This window comes from Argentina silus (assembly GCF_951799395.1).
Source record: "Argentina silus genome assembly, chromosome: 6".
Taxonomy (NCBI): Eukaryota; Metazoa; Chordata; class Actinopteri; order Argentiniformes; family Argentinidae; genus Argentina; species Argentina silus.
In genome coordinates, this window is record NC_139660.1 from 17305936 (window position 1) to 17332582 (window position 26647).

At 43.5% G+C, this 26647-nt stretch overlaps 2 protein-coding genes across 2 annotated transcripts; one reads left to right on the forward strand and one right to left on the reverse strand.

Moving 5' to 3' along the window:
- Positions 1-3425: 3425 nt before the first annotated feature.
- Positions 3426-8481, reverse strand: ptgs2b (prostaglandin-endoperoxide synthase 2b). Its single transcript, XM_083672080.1, has 10 exons — positions 8352-8481; positions 7987-8103; positions 7731-7874; positions 7460-7603; positions 6701-6882; positions 6481-6564; positions 6112-6358; positions 5423-5709; positions 5072-5219; positions 3426-4323 (listed from the first exon to the last, which is right to left on the reverse strand). Exons 1-10 carry the CDS (start codon positions 8413-8415, stop codon positions 3911-3913), a joined length of 1830 nt encoding a protein of 609 aa, XP_083528206.1. The 5' UTR covers positions 8416-8481; the 3' UTR covers positions 3426-3910.
- A 902-nt stretch (positions 8482-9383) lies between these two features.
- On the forward strand, positions 9384-25809 carry pla2g4ab (phospholipase A2, group IVAb (cytosolic, calcium-dependent)). The gene is made up of 18 exons (XM_083671656.1): positions 9384-9673; positions 11437-11581; positions 12442-12523; positions 12784-12932; positions 13354-13467; positions 14089-14126; positions 14880-15024; positions 16101-16237; positions 16449-16671; positions 16941-17055; positions 18732-18869; positions 19150-19239; positions 20289-20357; positions 21328-21561; positions 21822-22006; positions 22208-22397; positions 22908-23065; positions 23992-25809. Exons 2-18 carry the CDS (start codon positions 11549-11551, stop codon positions 24127-24129), a joined length of 2238 nt encoding a protein of 745 aa, XP_083527782.1. The 5' UTR covers positions 9384-9673; positions 11437-11548; the 3' UTR covers positions 24130-25809.
- Positions 25810-26647: the final 838 nt, after the last annotated feature.

Genomic DNA, 26647 nt, shown 5'->3' on the forward strand with positions numbered 1-26647 from the left:
TATCCCCATTAGCAAATTACCCCTTGACCCGTGGAGATTGACACCTTCAACTCTGTTTATCCTTTGTCATTTTAGTTACAGGAATCCCCCTGGCCTCCCACCCTGATCACCCTGACCTCATCTATAGCACATGATGTTAAGAGGAGATAACCATTGTAACGATTGCTGTGGAGTTTCGGTCCACCCTTTTAAGCCACCTGTGTATGATGAATTGATTTGTTGACTTTTATTTTTGCAGTCTGACCTGTCTATCAGAGAGTATTTAAAGCGGGAGAAACTGAAAGGGAAGTCAAGTGAAAGGAAACTTCCTGCAGCGATGAGAATTTCAGTTCCTTGAATGTATCTGTTGACACCTGTTGATTTTTGAATCTCATCCCTCTTTCTTGGAAGGGAAGTAAAGTATTCTTGGAAGTAGCAGTAGAAACACAATGATTCATATGAAGGTTTTTTTTTACTTCTTTGCTTCCTCTTTCTTCACCCCTGGGTCTAATGTTTCTCTCTCTTTCAATCTGTCCCTCCTGGCCTCTCAGATTACACAGATACACCATGTCTGCTGTATGTGCCAGTTCATCTGATGGAGAGAGATCCATAACCAACCATCAATCAACTGAAAGTTAATAGGATATACTTTGTCAACGACGAGTGACAAATAAATGGACTGTATTATGCACTAGTTCTAGCAGGAAATACTGTAAAAAAGCATTTTAAGCATTGGTGGAAATATTCCAAACTAATGCTGTCTGTGCTTCAGGGCTTTTTTCACTAGCGTCCCTATGACAGACAAAACGTCAACAAATCAGTCACTGTCTGATCGAGTATGGCGTTATGGCTGTTTTAAGGGGTGATGAGTAGTCTCTTTAATAATCTCATTTTCACAAGGCTTTTTTACGACATGGACTCAGCTCTCACTGGGGATCAGCTCTCACTGACTCTGAGAGTATGATGTCATCAGTCAGAGATAACCAATCAGGGGTTCCCCCAGGGGCAGGCCCTGACAGGTTGGCCCATCACCACACTACAGCAGGAAAACAAAACAAAACAAACAAACACATAGCCTTCCCATAAAGACTCACAGATAGATAGTGTCATATATGATTCATATACGTGTATAGACATTTCATATCTATAATACTACAGTATCATTATAGACAAAATTTACATTTCACCACAGCCAGAGAGTCCCACCAGATGTTGCCGTGCAGGTGTGTTTTGCACCTGTGTGACCGACTGGTGAACTTCATTAAGCCCAATCAGCTGTGGCATCTCTCTGCCAGGCCTTCACGTGTGCCACCAAGTACCCGTTGCTGTTGCCTGACAAGCAGCACGTAACTCTCTCCCAGGATCACGGCGTTGGCGTTCCATGCCGGAGTCCATTCCAGCAGAGGCCGGGATGGGTCAGAGGGAAAACACACTCTTGCGATCTCTCGATACTCTCCCACACCAGGGCTTACGACCCACTCACGCTCATTACACACACACAATGGAGGATGTGTTCCCCCGCTGCTCTTATAGACCAGGAGCTGGGCACGCCACATAGCCTACTGCAGTGCACCGGAATAAATCGTCCCCCCAGGGCCAGTCGGCAAGGGGAGCACTAATAATGTGCACGCACAATCAGGTCATTTTCCTGCAGTGATGGGCCAAATGAAACTCCATATGACAGGCCGTCCTACGCCTAGTTCTTTGAAGTGGAGGACAAAGACTGTGAGGTCGTTAGGTTGGGATGACACACTGATGCACATGACTCAATTAATCTCCTTTCCCTCATTTGTTTACGTGTGTGTGTGTGTGTGCGTGCGTGCGTGCGTGCGTGCGTGCGTGCGTGCGTGCGTGCGTGTGTGTATGTGTATGTGTGTGTGTGTGTGAGTTGGGTTTTATCACAATGAAGCAATGTACACTAAAACATTGGCCCAAACCCCTGCAAGTCGATAGTGGAGATGCTCTGTGTCAGTGTGTGAGTGTATGTACAGTACTGATGGGAATTGAACGGTCATTGTCTAAGAGGAGGAGATGATTAGCGCCGTGATTCATAACTCTCACTCCGTGCCACAAAGCACGTCGCCATTCCTTTCGGGAGTGCTGTTTGTTTTGGAAGAGAAGACTTTGTTTTGGGCTGGAGACCAAAGAATAATAACCATGATCCTCTGCTTCTGGTCCAGTTGGCCTCTCAGTAATGCGCTGGAGCTACCTTGATGGACTCTGCTCTTACATTATCTATAACTAAGTAACTACAGGCCATAGCCTGTCCTCTGTATGTTCACCATTACCTCATCTTGGAACCCAGAATCTCATCTCTCCATTGAGATTCTGGGGGCGTAGTAAGTAAACGCTGCGGGCCGGTAGCTGTCAGCACCCCCCCCCCACCACCCTCCTCACCTGAGCTGCTCTTGATGCCCCTCCTGTTCCGCCCTACCTTGTTTTTACAATTCTTCTTGCACAAAATGAAAACGTGGAGTTGATTGAAAATGTTTTCGATCATTTCGCAGGTGAGCAGTGTGCATTCAATTCCCTGTTTGAAAGAAAATTGTGGTTGAAATACCGACCTCCAAGCACCACCTCAGCTCCTCTCTATTAGTCAATAGAATCTGTGGCGCTGGTCAAATTCACCGGATGATAAGTGCCACCCCAATCCCACATGCATATTGTCTATTATCAATGTACTGTAGTTATCTATACTGTCCTGTCTATAGATACAACTTCAAAGGTACAGCCAGTGCATGAACCTCTGATAAAATAGGATGATCTCTCTCTCTTTCTTTCTCTCTTTCTCTCTCTCTCTCTCTCTCTCTCTCTCTCTCTCTCTCTCTCTCTCTCTTTTTTCTTCTCTGTCCCGCATTTATTGTAATCTAAACACAGATTTGCAAGAAAGGAGTCTTTCATTTCTCCACATCTGATGTAGTGGTTTATCTAACATTGTATTGTGTCTAACGCTCTACTCTGTAACAGTTTACTCTGTCCTGCTCTTCTCTGTAACAGTTTAACTGTCCTGCTATTCTCTGTCTGTAACAGTTTAACTGTCCTGCTGTTCTCTGTCTGTAACAGTTTAACTGTCCTGCTGTTCCTTGTAACAGGACCTGTGAGATCATGCTTTCCCCTGCTCAGAGCCTGCAGCTCACCTGGCAATGTAAAGCACCACAAACCTCTCTGTTGTAGCTTCTGCTGTGACTGTGTCAAGTCTATAGGTTGCTTTTATAATGTGATATATCCCATGGCTTGTGTGTATATTTGTTGAATGGTTGTTATTGCTGTTTTTTTATCCTGACTGCACTACAAATTTCCTGTTAGGGACAATAAAGAAATTGATTTATTCCACTTGTAATTCACATTTTCTGTACCTTTTCAAACCAGTGGGGTTATTGTAGAAGTGCCATTGCCATTCTCTGTGATTACTGCAAATGTTTATAAACGAGTGAGTCAGATTTTTTCAAAGAGAGTGTTTTTATTAAATCAGCTCAAACACCAAACAATGTCAATACTTTAAGGGTTGGTTTAGTTAAAAAACATGGCTGTGCAAAAAAGACCATAACTAAGGAGACCACAGTACAGAGTTAGTTATGTATGACTTTACTTGACATGTTGAACTATGTAGTAACAGTAAACAATATGCAGCAGTGCAGCTCCAAGGTAGAATGTAGTTTAAATGGAATGTACAAGTCAGACTGTAAACAAAGTGTGTTAAATTCAAGTATCAGTTGTTAAACATATTAAAATGACATATATAAACATATTCCCAGTCATAACCTGAACAACATAAATTAGATTAGCTCTTAGAATAAATACAAAACAATTATTATTATTATTAAAAAAAGCCATTGCAACATTGATTCCAGATTGTAATAAATAGAATAATTAAAATAGAATAATAAATACACAATAAATAAATAAATTAAAAGCTATCTGCTGACGTCCGTCAGAGCTCAGAAGTCCTTTCTTTTAGAATGACAGTGGGGTTGACATCATTACTCCCGGAGTGCGCTGCGCTGGAGTTGATAGTGAAGGACCCTGCGTCTTTTACGTTGGGCACGTGAAAGGATGCCATGGGGCAGGGGCCCTTGACATTGTTGCACACCAGCCTCTGTAGGGAAGCAGTGTTGACGATATCAAAGCCCACGCTCCCACCAAAGGTGCTGGGCTTCCAGTACTCTGGCGAGCAAATGGGGTTTCCCATTAGGCCTTTCAAGGAGTAGGGGGCACCCATCTCAACCATGGTCTCCCCGAAGATGGCGTTGGTTCTGGGCTTCTCCACCAGTAAGCCGGGGTAGAGCTCCACAGCGTCCACATGTTCGTACAGCTCCTCCAGAATAGCAGCCATCTCCTCCTCTCCTGAAACACGCAAACAAGGAAAGAGGGAAGGGTTTAGTTAGTTATTCTCACAAGCCACTTGAAGTCCTCTAAACCTATTCAACTAAATAAGTTCTGTTCTGACACACTCTCTCTCACACTCTTTGTCACACACACACACACACACACACACACACATTCTCTCTCCTCTCATTAATATTCCCAAAGAATTCATGTGTCGGTCTCTGAGGCTGTGCAGAGCAGTCAACCTCCCAGAAGACTATGTGTGTTTACAGTACGTCCAGTTCACTGCCATTACAAACTGCTTACACTAGCTGAAGCTCAAGTGCACATCTGTTTGCCGTCGGCCTCACATAAAGTTCCAAACTGCTCCGCTATCTAACCCCTCAGGGACTGTACTGTATCTGTTCAGACCAGTTTTAATTCTTTTCTTCACACCTTTCTTAGTTTTTTTCTCATATGTCAGCTTACGTAATGTATATTAATGCAAAGCCTTAGCCAGTGACAGTATGAGTTACTTAATCTGTCCCACATTCACTAGTTACCACCAGTTGCACTGGTCTCTTAATTCCCCACAGGTTGTCCTGTAAACCTTACCTCTATCGTCGTTATTATTGTTCTGAAAATATTACTCAATAAGAATGCTTAGGATGATCACTGCTAATGTCATAGTAATCTCGGAACCCAGAATCTCAGCTCTTGATTGATTTATGTCTGACTTAGTGAGACTGATGTCATAGTAATGCTGTTACTGGTGTCTCTGTTTCACCTGTGAGGTCTTGGAAGGAGCTGTAGGGCTTCATGGAAAAGCGTTTCCTGTAGGCGTTGAGGGACTGGTAGCGCATCTTCCTGCTGTTCTCGATGGACTTCACGGCCACGTAGGTCACTGCAGGAGGGACATTACGACCTCCGGCAACCTGGGGATAGATGAGAGGTCAGTCAACCGGCCTAAGATGTAAAAATTGTAATGCTGTCACCAGTCCCATTTACTGTACAATTTTAATTATCTATCTATCTATCTATCTATCTATCTATCTATCTATCTATCTATCTATCTATCTATCTATCTATCTATCTTTCTATCCCATTCCCAGACCCAATGCATCTCCAAAGCTCTTACCCGTCCAGCGACCTGCTTGGTGAAGGAGTCCACCAGGTGGTTGATGCCATGCTCCGTCACCACGGTGGTGTTGAAGACAAACTGCTTGTAACTGTACACCTGCTCCTGGATGTGGAAGACCTCAGGCATCAGCGGGTGCCAGTGGTACAGGGTGTTGAACTCTGATGCGATGCGGTTCTGGTACTGGAAACGCTCTTTGAAGAGAAGCTCGGGGTCAAACTTCAGCTTGAAGTTGTAGCCGCTTAGGTGCTGCACGTAGTCCTCGATCACTATCTTTATGGTCTCACCTATAGGAGGGGGGAAGGTTCGTTTAGAGCTTCTGTTTGATATATGACATTATCATTGTTTATCCTTCCTTTATCCAGGTTGTCCCATTAGGACATAATCTCTGTATATTATTAAATTAAAGTAAAATGTATGTACCAATCCCAGATTGGCCCTTTAATTTACATGTTGCCATTGCTGACACAACAGCTACTGTGAGAACTTGCTGTGAGAATAAATCTGGAGAGCACCACTTCCCCTGGTAAACACCATAGGAGGAGAAGTGAAAATCACAGCACTGCAACTGTGTGGTTTCATGTTGGTTTATTGGGTCAAAATTGAATAGATTAGCTAGATTTGATCCGTCCACCATGTTGGAAATGATTATACGATAATATATGATAATGAGCCTCTCACTAACTCACCAATCAGGATGAGGCGTGCTGTCTGGAAGAGCCTGTCATCGTCCCAGTCTGGGTGCACCTCCTTCAAGACATCACAAACACGGTTGTGTTCACGAAGCCAGATGGTGGCGTACATCATCAACCCGGGGACCAGTCCGAAGGCCTCGTGGCCGACAGTGAAGCGGTGCGACTCGGGCACGTGGGGAGGGTAGTGCATCTCGGCTCCAACCTCCTTCACCGTTGGGGGGTACACCTCACCATCCAGCACCTACAGAGAGAAGAGCGAGAAGAGGGGGACGTCAGACAGAGCTAATACCTACTATATGGTTCAGTGGTATTCAGCATTTCAAGTTTTGGACTGTTAGAAAAACATTTGTTCAGTTACTGTACCTGATACTTTAGCTTGCCGTCCTTGAAGAGCCTGAGTTTGTATTGTCTCTCTAGGTTCTCTCCGTAGATATGGCCTAGGTCCACCTGAAAACAAATATTCAAATAAGTCACATTCATAACTACATTCCATATTAGTGTGAGCTCTCTTTCTCTATATGGTTGAAATCATGCTGTGTACAGGACAGTATGTGGAGTTCTGTGTAACTATGCTCTGGCTTACCCCATGGCCTTTGGCTTTAGTGAAGGCAGGGCCCATCTTCATGTCTGATTTGAAGAACTGGTGGGTGAAGTGCTGGGCAAAGAAGGCAAACATCAGGCTGGAGCCCTGGGGGTCGGGGATGAACTTCCTCCTCACCAGGAGTTTCTCTACCAACAGCTTAGCATCAGGCAACACCTTGGGTCCTGGGAAACCAACAGTTTTTTCTAGTTAGAAAGGCTCACATATACTTTTAGTTTTATCAAGATGGTGTTTGTCTTTGTATTTTGCAATAGAACAACCTGAGCCTATAATCTCCGCCCAAGCACTCCTCAAAGTCGTCACAGTGACATGGAGGGGTTTGAGTCATAGAGTAATACAGTGTATATCAGCCAAAATTCTCGAGAGTTAATGTATTAGAATAAAACACACCCATTGTGAAACCTAATTTCTTAGGTGTACTAGCGTAATCATTAACCTCATGAATAATAGTTTGGCTCACAACTCACTCGCACAGATCTGCTGTGAGAGTCCCAAGAGAGGCTGGTGGAGGTAGAAATCAGAGGACGGGCTCATTGTAATGCATGAAATGGAATAAAAAATGGTATCAAACACGTTGATACACAAACATGTCCTCAGATTTCTACCTCCACCAGCCTCTCCTGACTCAGCCATGCAGCCAGGACTACAGAGACTGTTCCACATGTGCATTATGGTAACTATGGTAACTATGCTTTCAAAAATCTGGGAGAACAGGTTTACAGAGAGAGGAAGAGTGCTCACCTACTACTCCCATAGGGGTTGGGCAATCTTTGGACACCGGGGGAAGGGTGCGAGTGTAGTAAGAGAGGTTGGAGTAGGCTTCCCAGCTTTTGTAATCATAGTCTGCATTGAAGGTGGGGGGACTATCAATCAGATGGGAGCGCGCTAAAGAGAGAGAGTGGAAAAACAAAACATTAACATGATTCCAATAAACAGTAATTAATGAATGGATCTAATGAAGTATATTCTACTAGGTCTAATTGTATAACTATAATAGCATGTTAAAACTCACATGTCAACACATATCTCATGATAGCATCCCTGAGGAAAGAAATGTTGTTAATGATATTCCAGAGGCCTTTGAAGTGGGTGAGTAGGTAATGCACGCTGTTGGGGGCCGGCTTCAGGGACAGTTTAATCCACGTGAACAATTCAGCTGTCAAATGATAAAATGGGAAAGTTAATTTAATGTTTAGAGTGAAAACATATTTATCCTTTAGTTTCTGATTTTCAGTTTTGTTGGTTTCATGGACATTCATTTAACTTACGAGTAGTGCAGTTTTGGCCATAAAATCCAGTGCGTGTGCAGTCGCACTCATATGCGTCGGCGCCCATTGCAGTACATACACCCCGGTTCTGGCATGGCTGGGAGCAGCAGAGATTTTCTGCATAGACAACATTTGGGTCAGGTTACATAAATATGTCATAATTCAATCATTTGAATATAGCCTAAGCTTCAAGTTTTTAGATCAAAAACAGGCTTTCAGAAGTGATTCGAGCATTATTAGATAAAATGCACTTATGTGTTTATGATTGAATGGAAACAAAGTAGATAATAACCAACACATATTTAGACAACCCATTATAGGCTAACTTTCAAATTGTATTCTTCTAAAATCATATATGCGCTTACCTGCTTCACAGACTAAAATGCCCAGGGACACGAGTAAAACCGCAGATAATATGCTTCTGTTCATTCCAATGCCTTTCACCGATACTGCGTCTCTTTTTTCTTTCTCCTTCTCCTGAGGTATCCAACTCGGAGGTTGTGAATGAACCTGTAAGCTGAAGCAACATGAATTTATACTTTTGAGCTGGTGACGTCCGTAATATGCCCCTCCTGAAGTCACTCCTATCTTGGCTGTGTTGGTTCATTGGAGGAGTGAGAGTGAAATCGGTAATGAGATTGAGAAATTGACCTGTGGAAATATGTCTAGTGACTCAAGATTTAAATTTTGGTATTGTCATCTCGGATAAATAAGCTTGATTGGAAATAACTTACAATTATTACAACCACTTATTCAATCAATAATATCTGAAGTAGCCCAACTATTAAAAAGAGGAGCAGATATATATTTTTGTTTTCAGAAAGGAATGACGGACTACAGGTGACATTTTTATGTGACTGACATCTGTAGGTGACGTCTTGTTTCAATCATATTATTTCATTTCATTATTCTATTTCATTACATTGATACGTTTTTTTCATGTTTACCTTATATCTGTCAACTAATATCCGCATAGAATGTGAAGACTTATTTGGTCATTTTTTGGTTTGGGTGCATGGGCACTGATGCGCAGAGTGTGATCTGTGCCCATCAAAGAGAGCATAATGTGGCCGAAGTCTGTAAATACATTCAAATGTGTTCCTTTCTCCCAAAACACATCTCAGACGCTAAGTCGAGGATTGGTTTCTAACGAGCATCTCATGACACATCTCATCTCCACTCCTGTCCTGTCCATAGGATTCTAAGTAGCCTAGTCTTTGCGCGCCCTCGTGTGGGCACACGACGCACGGATACTGCGAGATCATCCAACTATCAAATCATTGGGAAACAGCGTAAACACACGGAAGCTCAGGCGCACTTGTGGAAATGCTTATGTACGATCACTAAAGGAATTCAATTTCCTAACACTGCTAGTTCGCTCAAACTTTGTTCTCTGATATTTCTGCAACCCGCATTTACTTCTTAAAGTAATCGTTTATATATCGGATAATAATAAGTATTACTCAGATGCAAAACATACTGCACTTTCTCAATGTTTCAATTTGCTGTTAAAGTTCAGTACTTCCTATTCCTGAACTACTTCAAATTTGCGGATTGCTCGGCGGGGTGTGTAGCCAGTCGCGAGTCGTAGCACCTCCTCCATCTCTCCGCTTACAGTGGAACCATATTTCTGCGGAGTATGACACATTGTCCAGGATTTATGAGTTGATAGACTACTCCTCTCAAGGTATGTGGACAACTATCATTCTTGTATTTTTTTATTTTAGTTTCGGACTTCTCTATGTGTATATTTTGATCGTATAGACACGTCGTCTATAATTTGGATAGGACGGTGCGCTTTGTGATATATACTGTTGTTGTACAAATGTGTGCAGCGTCTTGACCTGTTTAATTTTACGTAGCCTAGGTGGCGACTGAAAAACTATTTCTTTGTCGTATTGCGATACCCAAATAATTCATAGAGCACATTCGCTGCCAGTTATACTCGCGAAGGTCCCAAAACACACGACCTAACACAAATCGTGAAGTTTACACGGCTTATAATTTTGGTAAATGTACTGCAAGTGTCACATTAGGTAAATGAGAGTTTTATTTGGTTTTTATTCGTTTTCATTAGCGTAGACTATATTGTTATTGTATTTGTATTATATATAATTCTGTAGGCCTATATGTCTACTATTTATACATCTATCTCATGCATGGGTTATGGCTTACTGACCGGCTTTTAATCCGCCAATGAGCCGAGAGATAGTATATTACATGGTAATAACGATAAATAAAGTGTTACAACACGTGCTTCTAAACATCATATTTATTATGCAATGGATTACTCAATCTTACATTTACGCATATTGGGTACTTCTGTGTTTTTGCAATGAGTTTGAATATGACACAGCAGGCCTGAAATGTCTAATAGTAGGCCTACAAACAGTATGTGTTTAGTACAATTCTTATTCCATACTTGTACAATAATGATGTCAGTAAGTTTAGAAGAGTGCAGTGTAATGATGCCTTGTTGCTTCTGTGCCCCTGGCCAATCAACTAGCTTACTTTGTGTCATCAGAGGTAAAGTGCACATGCTGGTCATCACAGAGCCCAAATGGGCACATTCAGAACTTGGACCGTCCGCTCAATCTACGTGACCAGCACTGCCTGCACACTCACACTACGTGCCACTCCTCTGTGAAATGCTACGCTTTGTTAAACATCTGAGAAAAAGCCTCATTGACCTTGTGACGCTATCTACAGGAATACGCACACACACACACACACACACACACACACACACACACACACACACACACACACACACACACACACACACACACACACACTTTCTAATATTACACTACGTTTAAAGCACACAAGGGTATGTTCCACACAATGAGTTTGATAAAAAAAAGCTTTATCTACTAATTGATAGCCATGCCTCACAAGTTTAATATCGGTACAAATGAGTACTGCCTTGCACACACACACACACACACACACACACACACACACACACACACACACACACACACACACACACACACACACACAGAAAGAGGGAGAGAAAGAGAAAGAGAGCAGAGGCCTATCTTAGCCCTGTGGTTCAGCACACTTCCCCTCGTCCTGTTCAGGCAGACTTCCCCTCACCCCGGTCAGACACAGATGCTAACCATCTATCCAACAAGAGCCACTGTGAGCAAAGTGTGGCCAACTGGAGTTCAACAGAATAAACCTGGCCAGTGATGCTATTAGTTTAATCCCACACTACTACAAATGCAGAAGAAGACACATGTCGTAATGCGTCCATTCTTGACCTCTGCTGCAAATGCAATAAATAATTTAACTGTATTTCTAGTGGGTGCGGTTTTTTTAATCATCATATATGAGTTCTATTAACCCTGCAACCGAAAAATTTGGTAAGATTGAGTTTAGCATGCCATTCCCAAACATTACTTTCCACACTACCACCTCTAATGATGTTGCTATATGTCTTCCCAGTCTGCAAATGCTTCTCTGCTTCCCTGGGGGATCTTCCTGAGTTTAAGAACCTGTCTAAAGTCTGGAAAGAGACTCTCTTGCAAGCTGAGACTGACTCTCCCACCAGCCAACAATGTCTTCCATAGACCCCTATCAGTACATCATTGTAAGTCCTGACATGTACAGTATTTGCACGCGTGGGATGTTGTCTTTGTGACCCTACCTTCTACATACAAACTTGGTAGAGCTGCTTGTTAATGGAAAACATTTACATTTTTCACAGCAGCTATAAAAGCCAATGGTGTACATTGAAACTCTTCCAGTCACACCCAGAAACCAGTTATTGTGCGTAGAATTCTCAGAGACCCACTGTCATACTGTAGAATTTAATCTAATCTTCCACTAAGATCTGAGAAAGAGGATTAACACCCGCCTTGCATGTAACCTCAGACCCCGGTGTGTGGGTGAGCATTATAGTGTTAATGTTCTTCAGTAGAAAATCTCTTATCTTTTTTCAGTCTCAGTATCAGCCATTACACTGAATATAAGGAGATGACTGGCCATCAGAGGAATGTTGATAAGAGAAAATGATATAACCATCAAAACCATAACAAAGCAACATAAAAAGACAGTGTCAGTAAGGGAGCTTTGATTGAGTACCACAGAAAGAGAGTTGGGAGTCACCAGAGATGAAAGGGACTCTCTCCTCTGTTTCATACACCTCAGAAGAGCTGACATATAATCGTGTCATCTGCAATGCCTGCAAAGCTATCTCCTAATACAGGAAACGACTTTCAATTCCCCTGCCGCCTCCTATATTAGTGTCAGTCTATCTATGCCCTAGTTAGTTCAATAAGCACAATAAAATTAATACTGTACACACCGTCCCTCAGTAGTAGAACTATCATTCTATCAAATGCTAGTTAATGTTTGCAATGCTAGCCATGTCCAAGCATAGTATGAGGAGTGTTTATGTACAGTAGGAGTGTGCTGTGGTGCTCATGCTGTGTTTGTGTTACATTGCAGGTAGAGCAACAGTTCTCACACAACTTCAAAGTGGTAGTGACCCGGGCTGAGAATGTCACCAAGGGCGCACTGGGTGACCTCCGTGAGTGTGACTACACCTGTTCTTCTGGGTGTTCCTCCTCCACAAATAGACTGTTACAGTTATCTGTCATTTCTGCCTGTAAAAACAAACAATTTATATGATGTCATGAAATGGAATGCTGTCAATTATACTGCAGGGCTTGACAGGTTAAGTACTAGGATTTGTGTCTGTACAGTATATAATGTGCATTAGTATGTAAAAGTGTGCATACAGTACATGTATGTTTATTAACACATCTTGATGTGTGTTTGTGGCTGCAGTGGACACTCCTGACCCCTATGTGGAGCTGTTCATCCCCACCGCCCCTGAGAGCAGGAAGAAGACGCGGCATATCGACAATGACATCAACCCTGAATGGAACGAGACTTTCCAGTTCATACTGGACCCAAACCAAGACAACGTCCTCGAGGTGAATGATCAAACGCTGTCAGTTCAGCATCGTTCAAGTAGTTTTGCCCTCTGCTGCTCCCTTTGGCCACACTGCAAACAAAGTGTGAATATGCTACGCTTTCTAATAGCGGCAATTGTGCATGTCCATGTAAACAAAACATTAAAATAGGTTTGTGAAGGCCAGTGCTTGACCACAACACCAGATTTTAGAAAATGCTTTGTGTGGGCCAACACAGCGTTTTTCACTATGGGTTCTTTATCGCACAATCTCATTCCTTGATCGCTACTGATTTATCATGCCCATACAGCTCTCCTTTCAATCTCAAGTACTGGACCTTCAAAGTATCCAGACTTTGAGAATGTCTGTGAGCAGGAGAAGTCATTTGATTGGTTGCCTGATATTTGTTTGTTTGTTTGTTTGGGGTGTTCCACCCAATCAGTTAACGTTAATGGATGCTAATTATGTGATGGACGAGACGCTGGGTACCGCGACGTACAACATCTCCAAGATCAAAGTGGGTCAGACGGAGACTGTGTCTTTACTCATTGGCAAAGTAAGACGTCCCTCCGTCCGTCTGTCTGTCTGTCTGTCTGTCTGTCTGTCTGTCTGTCTGTCTGTCTGTCTCTCTGTCTGTCTGACTGTCTGTCTGTCTCTATGTCTCTCTGTCTGTCTGTTTGTCTGTCTGTCTGTCTGTCTGTCTGTCTGTCTGTCTGTCTGTCTGTCTGGTTGTTTGTTTGTTTGTCTGTCTGTCTGTCTGTCTGTCTGCACTTTCACTATTGTATCTGCAGGGTAAAGTCTGCATTTCAAAGACACCAGCTCTCACCAGATGGTAATTGCCTGTTGATAGATGTTGCTTTCTCTCTGACTGAGGTTTAGGTAACTCACATAGACAACTCTTTAACCCACTTTCCCTCTCCTCCTTTCTGTTCCCCCAACTCTTTTCCCTTCTCTAACTTAGCTCTACTCCCTCTTCCATTCTCTCCCCCCCCCCCCTCTATCCACTCCCTCTCGCATTCTCTCTCCCCCTCTCCCTCCCTCTCTCCCTCCCTCTTCCATTCTCTCCCTCCCTTCCCTCTCCTTGTGGATGGTGTATTCTATCCCAGGGTGTTTTATTGTCAACAGATGAAGCAACGCTTCGCTAGCTTACAATAACCGTTTTGTGTTGTTTTGACAGGCAACCAATGTGTACTTAGAGATGACCCTGGAGGTGTGGTACGTATACCCATAAGAACACCTCATCTGTCTGTCAGTGGACATGCCCTTCTCGCCTCGCTGATGCTATCTGAAGCACTGTGGCTTCTACGGTTCACCCAAAGACCTTGCATGACATGCTAAAGACAAACACACAAGCTAATGATAGCCTTGAAGCTGTGGTGGCACAGACTGGGTAGTCACAGGTTCAACAAAGCACAGAATTCTGCACTGCAGCAACCCACTCCAGAGCCTTGACTAGCATGACTGTATGATAACCTGGTCTTAAAACTATTAACACTTTTGTCTGTTTACATCTACTGTACAGTTTTATGACATATTTTAGTGGGAAAGGCAGGACATGCTTCACATTCCTGTAGGCTCAGTAATGAGGAGATGAGAGGTCAGAGGGCACAGATGTTTGTCCAAGGATGTCTGTCTCAGCTTAGACCACCCTGGAGAGAGATTTGATCAGATCTGGAGCCCAACTTACGACTCAACCAGTCTACAATACAGCAATGCCTTCTCACTGCCCCTCAGCAGCATGGGAGGAGACCTGATGCAATTAGAGGCTGTTATGTAATGAGATGTTCTGTTTTTTGATTTTGTCTCATTTTGTGCTGTTTGTGTTCTTAGCTAATGGTATGAAAACTGCACTTAGCCCATTCCATTGTGCATTTCTATTAATTTATTTCCAACATTTCATAGAGGCTTTTTTTAATCAGAATGCTGCCATGTCAGCATTATAACCTCCTTCCTGTCCTGTGTCCCCAGCACAAACATGGACCTGCGGTTCAGCCTGGCCCTGTGTGACAAGGAGAAGCTGTTCAGGCAGACCCGGAGGGAGAAGGTCACGTTGGGCATCAAGAAGCTGCTGAGCGAGGAGAAGCCCCGTTGCCTCCCCAGCTCCCCTCAGGAGGTGGGCATAGCACCACACTGTGGGCCCAGGCTCTGAGAGAGGCCTAATGAAAGGCCCAGTTTTTTCTTTTCCTGTATTATTTTGAGCACATTTTAAATATGAAACTGTATGTACTAGGTTGCACTTCAGGATAAATTCAACCACGCCATACAACAGGACAACATTATGACTTAACATTATGACAACATTATAACTTAGAAAGTAATAATAGTTATAAATTATTATAAATTAGATCTATTGCAAAAGGAAGGAAGCATTTCAATGCTTTGGGATTCACAGACTAGAGCTAATATCAGCAAGCGACACTTGATGTAAGTGTGCAAGATCATATGAATAGTTGTGTTCACATGTTCATATTTTGAGACCTCAGCATTTGAACATGTGACTATAACTCTAACTTCCTCTTCCACGGAGAGACAGTGTCTGCAGTGTGAGAGGCTATGTTGCTCCAACATTCCTCCTCTGGCGTGGCTGTAGCGTAGCTTAGCTCTCTGCTGTATCTGTGGTTTTGGCCCGTCGCCCCTGGCTGTGCACTCTCACCCCTGGCCAGAACCAGCCCGTGTCCTCACACAGTCCAGATGCTCAGAGCTCACTCTGCTTTTCCACATTCCCATTAGGGCCTAGTCAACCAACACTCCAACATTCCACTACTCACACACGCATGATGACTCTCATGGAACTCTGTACTAACCTCTCTCTCTCTCTCTCTCTCTCTCTCTCTCTCTCTCTCTCTCTCTCTCTCTCTCTCTCTCTCTCTCTCTCTCTGTCACAGAGATCAGAAACAGCTCTAGTAAGAATTGGCACTGACAAGGCTGTGGCTATGGCTATAGTTTAATAACACTGAAAGACTGCTGTATGAAAGGCCTAGAAAGTATTCAGTGAGAAAGAGTGATGCAACAACAACAGTGATGGAAGGTTATGTAACTATAACATGCAAATGGGAATAGATGCCACTCTATGAACATAATGGGGCCATGTTGTGATCGTATCAGACATTAAAAGGTAGCACTGTCCACAATCCTACAGTATGTAATTCTATGAATCAGTCCTATTTCTTCCTCTGTGTGGACATGCAGGTACCAGTGATAGCCATCGTGGGTTCTGGAGGAGGCTTCAGGGCCATGGTGGGCTTCTCTGGGGTCATGAAGGCTCTCTATGATTCTGGGGTCCTAGACTGTGCCACGTATGTCGCTGGTCTCTCTGGATCCACATGGTCAGTCTGCTGTCTAATCTGTGGTAGCATGCTCTAGCTCTCTCACTCTCTCTCTCTCTCTCTCTCTCTCTGTCTCTTTCTGTTTTTGCTTTTTATCGAGTAACACTGTATTTTTTTTTACAGATGATTGTGTGTCCTTCCTGTGTTATCCACCCCTTCCTCCCTCTCTCTCTCCCTTCCTCCCCCCCCCCCCCATCTCCCCTCCCCCCAGGTACATGTCCACGCTGTACTCCCATCCAGAGTTCCCTACCAAGGGGCCTAAAGAGATCAACCAGGAGCTGATGAAGAGTGTGAGCAGTAACCCTCTGAGGCTGTTGATGCCCCAGCACATCACCAACTACATCCAGGCCCTGTGGAGCAAGAAAGCCAACGGCCAGCCCGTCACCTTCACCGACGTCTTCGGCATGCTCATAGGAGAGACGCTTATCCCTGGGGTAAGGAGAAGTGAGCTGTCTCTCTCTCTCTCTCTCTCTCTCTCTCTCTCCCTCTCACATAGACATCTGTGTCGTATCTATGTTTATTCTACGCCAACACTCTTATTCATCCATCCATCCATTCATTCATCTACCCATCCTTCCATCCATCCATTCACATACCTCTTTGTTAGTTTTCTCTCTCTCTCTCTCTTTAAGGCTCCAAACTCATTTGACTGACTCAACAGTAACTGTGTGTTGTTTCTGTGTTGTTGCCCTGATGACACCAGAGGATGGACAGGAAGCTAAGTGAGATGCAGGAGAAAGTGGAAGATGCCCAGGCTCCCCTCCCTCTGTTCACCTGTCTGCATGTCAAACCAGACGTTTCCGAGCTCATGTTTGCAGGTCAGCCTCTGTGTGTTTGTGTGTGTACGTGCGTGCGTGCGTGCATGTGTGTGGTAGTGTTATGTTACATTGTTGTGTTTAACGCTGGCTGCCTTTCTCAGAAACGGAAACTTCCTTTATGGACTGGACCCATATAAGGACGCTCAGCGACTCATTCATGATACACACACAAGATGAGATAAGAACCGCTGTGAGGAGATCCAAATTACACCAGCGCCATCACTGATATACACACACACAGAGGGGCGGGCAGCCCCAACGCATCACACACACATAAATCACTCCACAACATCACACACATGCATCACTCACCTACATCATCACACACATGCATCACCCACCTACATCATCACACGCAGACACACACAGACAGTCCCAGACATGGTGAAATCACATGCCAGTGCTATTAGTAAGATCTATAATTAGCCTGTAGTAGAATAAGAATAATAATTGTCTTGGTGTGTGGGTGAAATCCAAACAAGGTCATTGAAAATAATCAATGGGCTTGTCTCCAACGGGAAGTAATTGTTAAACAGTCCCTCTTGTAAAGGTGTGTGTCTTTCACTGTGCGGGTTTGAATAATGAGTAACTAGAGATGACCAAACAACCTCTCCAATATGCAAATACTTACATTTCCTTGCAGCATCAGTCACTAACCACACAGCTGACACGATTGGCTGATTTCCAACTGTTGATTTGAGTCTGCGTGTGTGTGTGTGTGTGTGTGTGTGTATGTGTGTGTATGTGTGTGTGTGTGTGTGTGTGTTAGATAGCAGCACTGGTATCTAGCCACCGTACAGGTTGGTCCCATTCTTGAAAGGCACATTCCGGAAGTTGAATGAGACTATTGAGGTACATATTTGGGGACCAGTTTTAACTTGAATCTGATCTGAATACAGTCTCAGGTGATTAAGTACAAAAAAGTGTTCTGCAACAACCAATAAGATTGCCTTAGGGAGATGTCGCCACCACCAAGCCCAGCCCCAGGATCAGCTTCATCTTAACCTGAACTATGATAACCTGACACAAAACACTGTCTTCAAAACAGTGCTTACTGTATAGGGATGTCACCTGCTCTTAGAGTCTTCAGTATGAGTATTGAGTGGGTGGATTCTTGGAGTTGTGATACATACATGGGTCCTAGTACTGTTGTGTTAGTCAGTTACTCCTCTTCTTTTCGGTAAATCCTCCACATTTATCATTGGTTTCATTATGCCTGCCAGCCAGAGGAAGATACACTCATCACAAAAAGGGTTAGAGGTATCTCAGTATCAGTATTATTCTGTGGAAGCCCATCTGATGCCTTGCCAAAGTGTACCAGTAAAATATGTGTGTTGTGCCACTAAACCTGTCAGGTCAGGTGTCTCCTCCTGGTCCTGCTTCCAGAGAATAAACAGCTACAGTAGGTAGACGTCATGATGGCAGTTGCCTCAAGGTTTCCATCAAAACAGAAAACTCCCCCGGATTTCCTACATATACAGTATTTCCTTGTATATGCATTGGGTTGTTTTGGATCCTTGGTTACTTATAAGGGGTGTTGACACAATTGATAAGACAATTGATAAGACACTCTTCTGCCTTCAACCCCAGTATACATACCTGACCTATTATATAGAGAGAAGTGTAGTCTTTTATAGTTGTGTTCTGATTGACATATTGGTCTTTTTACTGGACAGACTGGGTGGAGTTCAGCCCGTACGAGATCGGAATGGCGAAGTACGGCACCTTTATGACTCCGGACCTTTTTGGGAGCAAGTTCTTCATGGGAACAGCTGTGAAGAGATATGAAGAGAACCCAATACATTTTCTCATGGGTAGGATAAACACACATGCACGCACGCACGCATGCACGCACACACACACACACACATACACACACACACACACACACACACACACACACACACACACACACACACACACACACACACACACACACACACACACACACACACACACACACACACACTCACCACCACATCATTCCACAATAATCACTAGATAGAACATGCCTTGATTAGGTAAAATGAGGCCCATTATAAGATATCAAACCTGACTTCAGCAGATGTTGTGGTTTGTTTGTGTGTCTCTCAGGGGTGTGGGGCAGTGCCTTCTCCATCCTCTTCAACAGAGTTCTGGGTGTCAAAGACACCGTTGGGGGGAGCACCATGGAGGAGGAGCTCGGTAAGGCAATTTCCCCTCCACCTCTTTGAACCCTAATCTCTCATTTCCCTTCCTCCTCTTGAACCCTAATCCCTAATTTCCCTTCCAGTGAAATCCACTACTGGACTGTAGATACAGTTAATCGTGAATGAGTTTTGAGTCATGATGTTTAGAGTGATACTACTCTTCTGACAAGGTATATGTGTATGTTAATCAGGGCAGTCCTTGAGTACATCACGTCTCCTCCACTGTGGGTAGAGTACAGCATGTGCAGCAGTAGAGGCTGGTGGAGGTAGAAATCGGAGGACGGGCTCATTGTAATGCATGGAACGGAATGAGGAATGGTCCCAAACATGATGCCACTCCTTATTCCGGTCCATGCATTATAATGAGCCCGTCCTGCGATTTCTACCTCCACCAGCCTCCACTGATGTGAAGTGAACTCACTCACTCACTCATATGCAGCAATGTTCTCCCAGTGATTGACAGTTGGAGGCCCCGGGGCTAGTCCAAGGCTTACAGTTCTCATTGTTGTGCCTGCACAACATACGTAACTGCACCTCTCATTGTCGTCTGTCTCCTGTTATGCGGGTCTCTTTGTTTGAAGGTAGATTTATGTTACAGATGTTCTTTTATTCTTAAAATAGCCTCCTGGCCTTTCGCAGGTTTGGGTGTGATCGGAAAGAAAGGTGTCCGCTTCCAGTGGCTATTTATGGCAGCTTATTGGATTGTTTGTTTAAGGAATTGTTGTTTGTTTGATTTGACCTTTTAGCGTACCAACACAGTCACACACAGACATACCTGTTTAATACCGTGCCTACCTGCAACAGTTGATTCACATAGGACCACACCTATGCCAAAAAAAGGTTTATATTATATCTACATTGTTTCATTGTCTTCATTGTCATCCACCTCTTTTAAAGGGCTAGACTATAGAAAGTGAACCGGACTACCAGAGTTCCTAACACAAGGATGTTCTAACATAATTCTGTTGTAGATGGTTCATTGTGTTAGATGGTGTTAGATGGGGTTCTCGGTGTGAGTGAAGACCTCCTTGTCTTTCCTTACAGAGCAGATAAAGCCTCAACACATCGTTGGAGAGGACAGTCTAGACAATGATGAGGAGCCTCGGAGCAAAGGTGAGAAGTGCACTAACCCCCCGCAGGTACTGACTCATTTAAGAAACACGCAGGAACATAATACAGTAGAAATGTACACTCTACACTTAGAAGTATCCATCATGGTCTGACAGAGGCGCAAATATGTCTCCGTCAACTTCTATTCTGTTTTGACACATTCAACTGTTTGATGAGAAGTTGCCAACCTGACAATGCATTTTTCACACGTTACATCTCATCTATAGGCCTTCCTTTTGTGTTTTTGCAGCATCATGTTGCTGTGAGTAATTTTTTGTTACGCCACAGTGATTTATTCTTATATCTTCTACACCACCTGACAATTAAACCTTGTTGCATCAGGTTCTGTCAGCGTTTTGTTTTTGTTTCATGAGACGTAGCGTGAGGCTGTCTCTTTGTGGTTGGTAGATAATGGCTTAAAAAGGGTGTTTATTGTTCCCACAAATATGTTGTGGGGGGGTATGGGTTTGTGTCTCTTTTTAGGCATGTTGGGGTCAAGTATTAGAGAGAGAGAGAGAGAGAGAGAGAGAGAGAGAGAGATAGAGAAGGAGGGAGATAGAAATTGAGAGAGTGTGAAAGGGTGAAAGAGTGAAAGTGCTACTCTAGGTCATGTATAAGTATGACGTTAGTCGCCAGAACACACAAGCCAGAATGGCCCATAGGGTGTACAGTGCAAGTACACACCCTGGACAAGACACCCTGGATAAGACACACAAGTATCAAAGAAGGGGAGAACAACTGCAGTCCTCGTACAGGATTGCTGGGTGTAATGTCAAATCAGTTGGACCAATTAATGATGCTGACTTATTGACCAGTTAAAAACACTGTGGTCCTTGTAGCCCTTGAGGACTTGAGTAGTCCACCTCTGATGAAGGACCTGGGTCTACCAAATGCCCTCTGTCCTTTACATCCTATGTGTTCTGGGTAGTAACCTTGTCTCCCTCTCCATTGACCCCCACCCCTCCCCCTCCAGCGGGCACAGAGAACCAGGAGGCGGAGGATGAATTCCACCGTCGTGCCCAGAACAGCTGGGCCCAGCGAATGTTCACCTCTCTCTTCAGTGAATCGGCTCTGTTTAACACACGCGAAGGCCGCGCTGGCAAAGTGCACAACTTCATGCTGGGCCTCAACCTGAACACTAGCATCCCCTTCTCCGACCAGAACTGCCAGGCTAACACTGCCGAGGAGGAGGTGGACGCTGTCACAGGTCAGAGGTCAAGAGAGGAGAGGAGAGCTCTAGATATAACAGATATGAGAGATAACAGATTCTAGATCCAGTAGCTTTGCAATAGATCTGTTACTGTGCTTGTGATGCTGTAGAAATATAAGAGAGACTTACAACAATAGTAATGCAACTACAACTAGTACATATTGTAGGGATGCAATTATAATCAACTTGACAAAGGCACACACCCACACAAGCATTTGTAAAGTGTTGCGTCTTCAATGTTTCCGGAATGTTCTCAGACCCAGATGAGTTTGACCGCATCTATGAGCCTCTGGATGTGAAGAGTAAGAAGATCCATATAGTGGACAGTGGTCTGACCTATAACCTGCCCTACCCCCTCATTCTGCGGCAGCAGCGTGGCGTCGACCTCATCATTTCCTTCGACTTCTCCGCCCGCCCCAGTGACTCCAGCCCCCCCTTTAAGGTCAGAGGTCACCCTGAAGCCAGGCATCAACAGGCACCGCCAGCACCACCTGGTTTAGAAATGTTTACGTCAGTTATGAATAAGTTATTTTGCATTATTTATGAAGTCATATTCAAAGGGACAGTGGTTAATGACAAATTAGAGTAGCAACAAGTTATTGTTAATAAAGAGGTACATTTTTAACTAGCTCTTGCACCATAGGAGCTTCTGCTGGCTGAGAAGTGGGCTCGGATGAACAAGCTGCCATTCCCTAAGATTGACCCAAAAGTCTTCGACCGCGAGGGCCTGAAAGAATGCTATGTCTTCAAGCCAAAAAAGGGCGACAAGAACTGCCCGACTGTCATCCATTTTGTCCTGGTCAACATCAATTTCAGGAAGTTCAAAGCCCCTGGTAAGCATCTGTTGAGGTTGTTGTAAAGAATATGAGAAGTGTGTGTGTGTGTGTGTGTGTGTGTGTGTGTGTGTGTGTGTGTGTGCGCGCATGTGTGTGCGCATGTGTGTGGGTGTGTTTTACAAGCTGCCTGACTGGTTGACTTATGGTGTAGCAGATCTGTGGCCAGGTGCCCAGAGGAATTTCTCACTGCACTGGGAGAGCACTGTGTGTAAACAAACTATAGATCAGCCATAGGAAGACACACAAACACTGGCTAACCCCCTTCTCACTGCCTAGCAACATAGGTCATTCACCTATATTTACAAACTTCTGCTACCTAATTTCGTCACCTTTGGTCATTCATGAAGTATGAACTGTAACAGATGTATTTTTCTGTTGATTGTCATAAAAAGGATAAATGAAGACAGTTATATACAGCAGTTATGTTATAGAATGAGCTGTTGTTGAAAGTTGTATAGTCTCCATCTGCCTGAATGACATAATGTCCCTCTGTTGTTTTTCTAAAAGGAGTCCCCCGCGAGACTGAAGAGGAGAAGGAGTTTGCTGAATTTGACATTTTCGACGACCCCGAGACGCCGTACTCCACGTTTAACTTCCAGTACTCCAACCAGGCCTTCACTCAACTCCACAACCTGATGGAGTTCAACACACTCAACAACATCGAGGTCAGTTAAATAAATGATATTATATAAGGTCAGTTTTTAGAACATTTAGAATGTTTGGGCGCTCTAAAAAGCAGATTAGTCAGCAAATCTCCTGATGTTCAATGTTCAGACATCAAGGTCAGTCCCGTTGTCTCACATCAGATAGGGCAACTAAACTAACTGTATACAGTAGGTTTAGTCTGGTGAAAGGTCTGCTCTGCTCAAAATCACTCATTGGCTCGTATTTGATTATAATAAAATAAAGGTCAATTCACTCAGACCTAATAAAAAAACGGATTAGCACATCTGATAAATTCCTACCAACCCACTCACACCCTCAGATCTAAAGATGCTGGATTGCTTGTCGTTCCCCGTATACAAAATAATTCATCTTGAGGCACGGCTTTTTTTTAAGAGCGCCAATTTTGTGGAATAGCCTTCCTGCCCTTGTAAGGAGGTCAGCGACAGAAACCACTTTTAAGTCTAACCTCAAGACCCACCTTTATAGATCTGCGTTGCCCCATTCCATTCCATGAATTACAATGAACAGTAATTAATTCCGATTTCAGCCTCCACCAGCCTCCCCTGATATGTACTGTACTGTTCAAACCACCGTTAGCTACGTAACCGCAAGATGGAGGTGAGTTCGGTTAGCCAGCACTAATGTATGTAAAACAACCCTCCAACAACGTGAATGTCACTCCAGCCAGCCAAATCTAATGTAGGTAAAACATTCCAGCAACATCAAAGTTTGCTCAATTGTTCAGAACTAATCAGGGGTCCTCCCGAGTCTCAACATCCCATATCAAACACCTGTGTGTACCCTGGTTGTTCTATCCACCCACCACCCACCACGTTTCAATCAAGATTGCATAGGCTGTCCACTGACTCATCATATGTGTAGGTTCAAAGAGAAGTTTAACATGTTTCCCTCTCTTCTCTCTCAGGTGATCAAGGAGGCTATCAAGGAGAGCATTGCGTACAGGAAGGAGACGCCCTCTCGCTGCTCCGTGTCTCTGTCACTCAACGAGATCCGCAACAAGAAGTTCCTGAAGCGGGATCTGCTTGGAAAACCCCAAAAGTGAGAGATGGAATGTCAGAGCCAATTCAAGCCAATCGGAGGAGACTTAGGATAAGTAAACGTTGGGTTCTTGACATTTTCCTAGATTATTATTTTTTTTAAATGACATTTTTCCTTTTGGAGAAACATGTTCTATCCGTTTGTCCATCTAATGTGAATCCAGAGGTTTTGGTGTAAACCATGCACTTGTAGGGGACTCTTATGATTTAGTGATATAAGTCTGAAGAGGTTTTGATAGCAGTAAACCCCCACACTCTTGATGGGCTTTCCATTTTCTGAAGTGTAACTCTTGAGCATGTACTGTATGATGTGTCTTTCTGTAGTTGGGTTTTCCTACTGGACGGCTGTAAACTGTTTTCATTGACATCTAAACATGTCATCTCATAGGAAACCATGGGGGAAGAGATGATCTTAACCATTTGGTTTTGTTTGATGAAATCTACTAAAACACACCAAGTGCACCCCTTTGGATACCTCAAACATCTCAAATATGTTTATGCATCTAGGGAGTGTCTCAAAATGTAACCCATCGTTTTGAATAACAAAACAAAACTCAGTGCCATAGAAACGGCCTCTTCTCTCTGTCTTTTTTTCCCACTCTATCATGTTTATGTGTGTTTATTTTCCTGAGCGTGTTATTTCAGGCTTCCCCTGACCGTTTAAAAAAAAATACTGATTCACTTCCTCCCCCATTGACCCTAATGTGACTCCCTTTGAGAGAGAGGGGGAAAGGTGTCAAAGGATGTAACCCAAATCCAGACATAGCCACCCCCTCACCCCTTCACCCTCCCCCTCCCCCTCCCTCGTAGATATGGGCTGATAGTATAGTATGTGGCTTGTGCTGAGGTGAGAGGGGAGGAGTGGCGAGGAGATGGCGTGATGGGTGAAAGCGTTACCCACTTAGCTTCATGGCTCTCGTCGGCGCACAGTGGAATTTTACACACTACACCTACACCTGCAGCGTCTGAGGGGAGGAATCTGACACACTACACCCATACCTGTATACCTGCAGGGGCCAAGGGGCGCACAGTGGAATTTTACACAGAGAAGCCCGTCGACCGTGGCCTCACTGTCTTTATAACACAGAAATATAGTGCTTTTCTTAGTCTTACTACGGTGGCCTAAATTTGAAATAGTTGTTGCAACTATATTTCTCTTTTATTTTTGGAGGGTTATCTGAACTCACATTGCCATATTTTGTTTCTTCTTTTATTATTATTATTATTATTATTATCTTCTTGAATTGTATTCAAGTTTCTCTGAGTTTCCTTGTTGTATATTTTATTTTTAATTGCATTTCATATTCACATCATGCAACGTAACACAAGCAATGATGGTTTTGTGTGTCATCATTTTTCTCATTCAATGGATTCATCTTCATCTAGGTTTTATGAGTACATGTAGGAGTACATGTTTTTAGAAGCACTGTTGGAAATATTTGTCTTTATCATATCTTTTTTCACTTTTGTATTAGTATATTATTTTTTTACTAAAGTAAATCATCTTTTTTCTTCTTTAGCAATGTTTACACTTATGGATATAAGTTGTTAAAAGAATTCAAACGAAGAGGACCAAGTAGTGTATACATAAAAACTTCTGTTACCATTGTATGTTTATTGTTTTAATGAGTAATTCATACATTCACAATGTTTATGTACAAAGTACATACTATTGAATAAAGAAAAGAAAAGAGAAACTGTCTACTTTCTTAGTAATTCAACACCTTTCCTCAATGTTGTAGCTGGGAAAAGGGGTGAAGTTTGATTTCTAAAATGTGTACTTGAAACAGTAACTTGATGTTGAAATGCAGGATTGTATAGCCACCATAGGTCTAACACACACACACACACACACTCACACACTCACACACACACACACACACACACACACACACACACACACACACACTCACACACTCACACACACACACACACACACACACACACACACACACACACACACATTCACCACATTCTACAATGCCTATGCTAGGCTAGGTTGCTTGACCTACATATTGATAGATCTGTGTCAGTTTACTGCCTATCTGAGAACTGTCTCAAAACACTGAGAATAGAAGAATAGTCTGGACACATCAACATGAAACCAAACCTTCAGAAAACAACGCCTAGTTTCTCAGCAAAATCTCTTTCACCTACATAAGGCCTGTAGCCACCCACAGTCTCTTCCTGGTTAAAGACCTGTTACGACACATCACACACTAAATCATTACATTCACCAATTAAATAATCATGCAAGAGTAATATTCCCATCATGTGAGAGTGCTAATTATGTGCTTAAGATACTTTGCTGCGGTGCATGTTTGAGGGGCCTACTCTCTGGCACGGAAACGTCTCGCAGCACGCATTCTGGCGTGCTGCTCTGTAGCCTAGCGCAGACACGCAGACATACAGCCAGACACCCTCAAAGCCTTTATACACACAAAGGCCTGCCGTATGGGTGGTGAAAGGGATTTCCATATTAGTGAGGGTCATGTATGTGCCTGCATGTTTTCCTGATGTGCT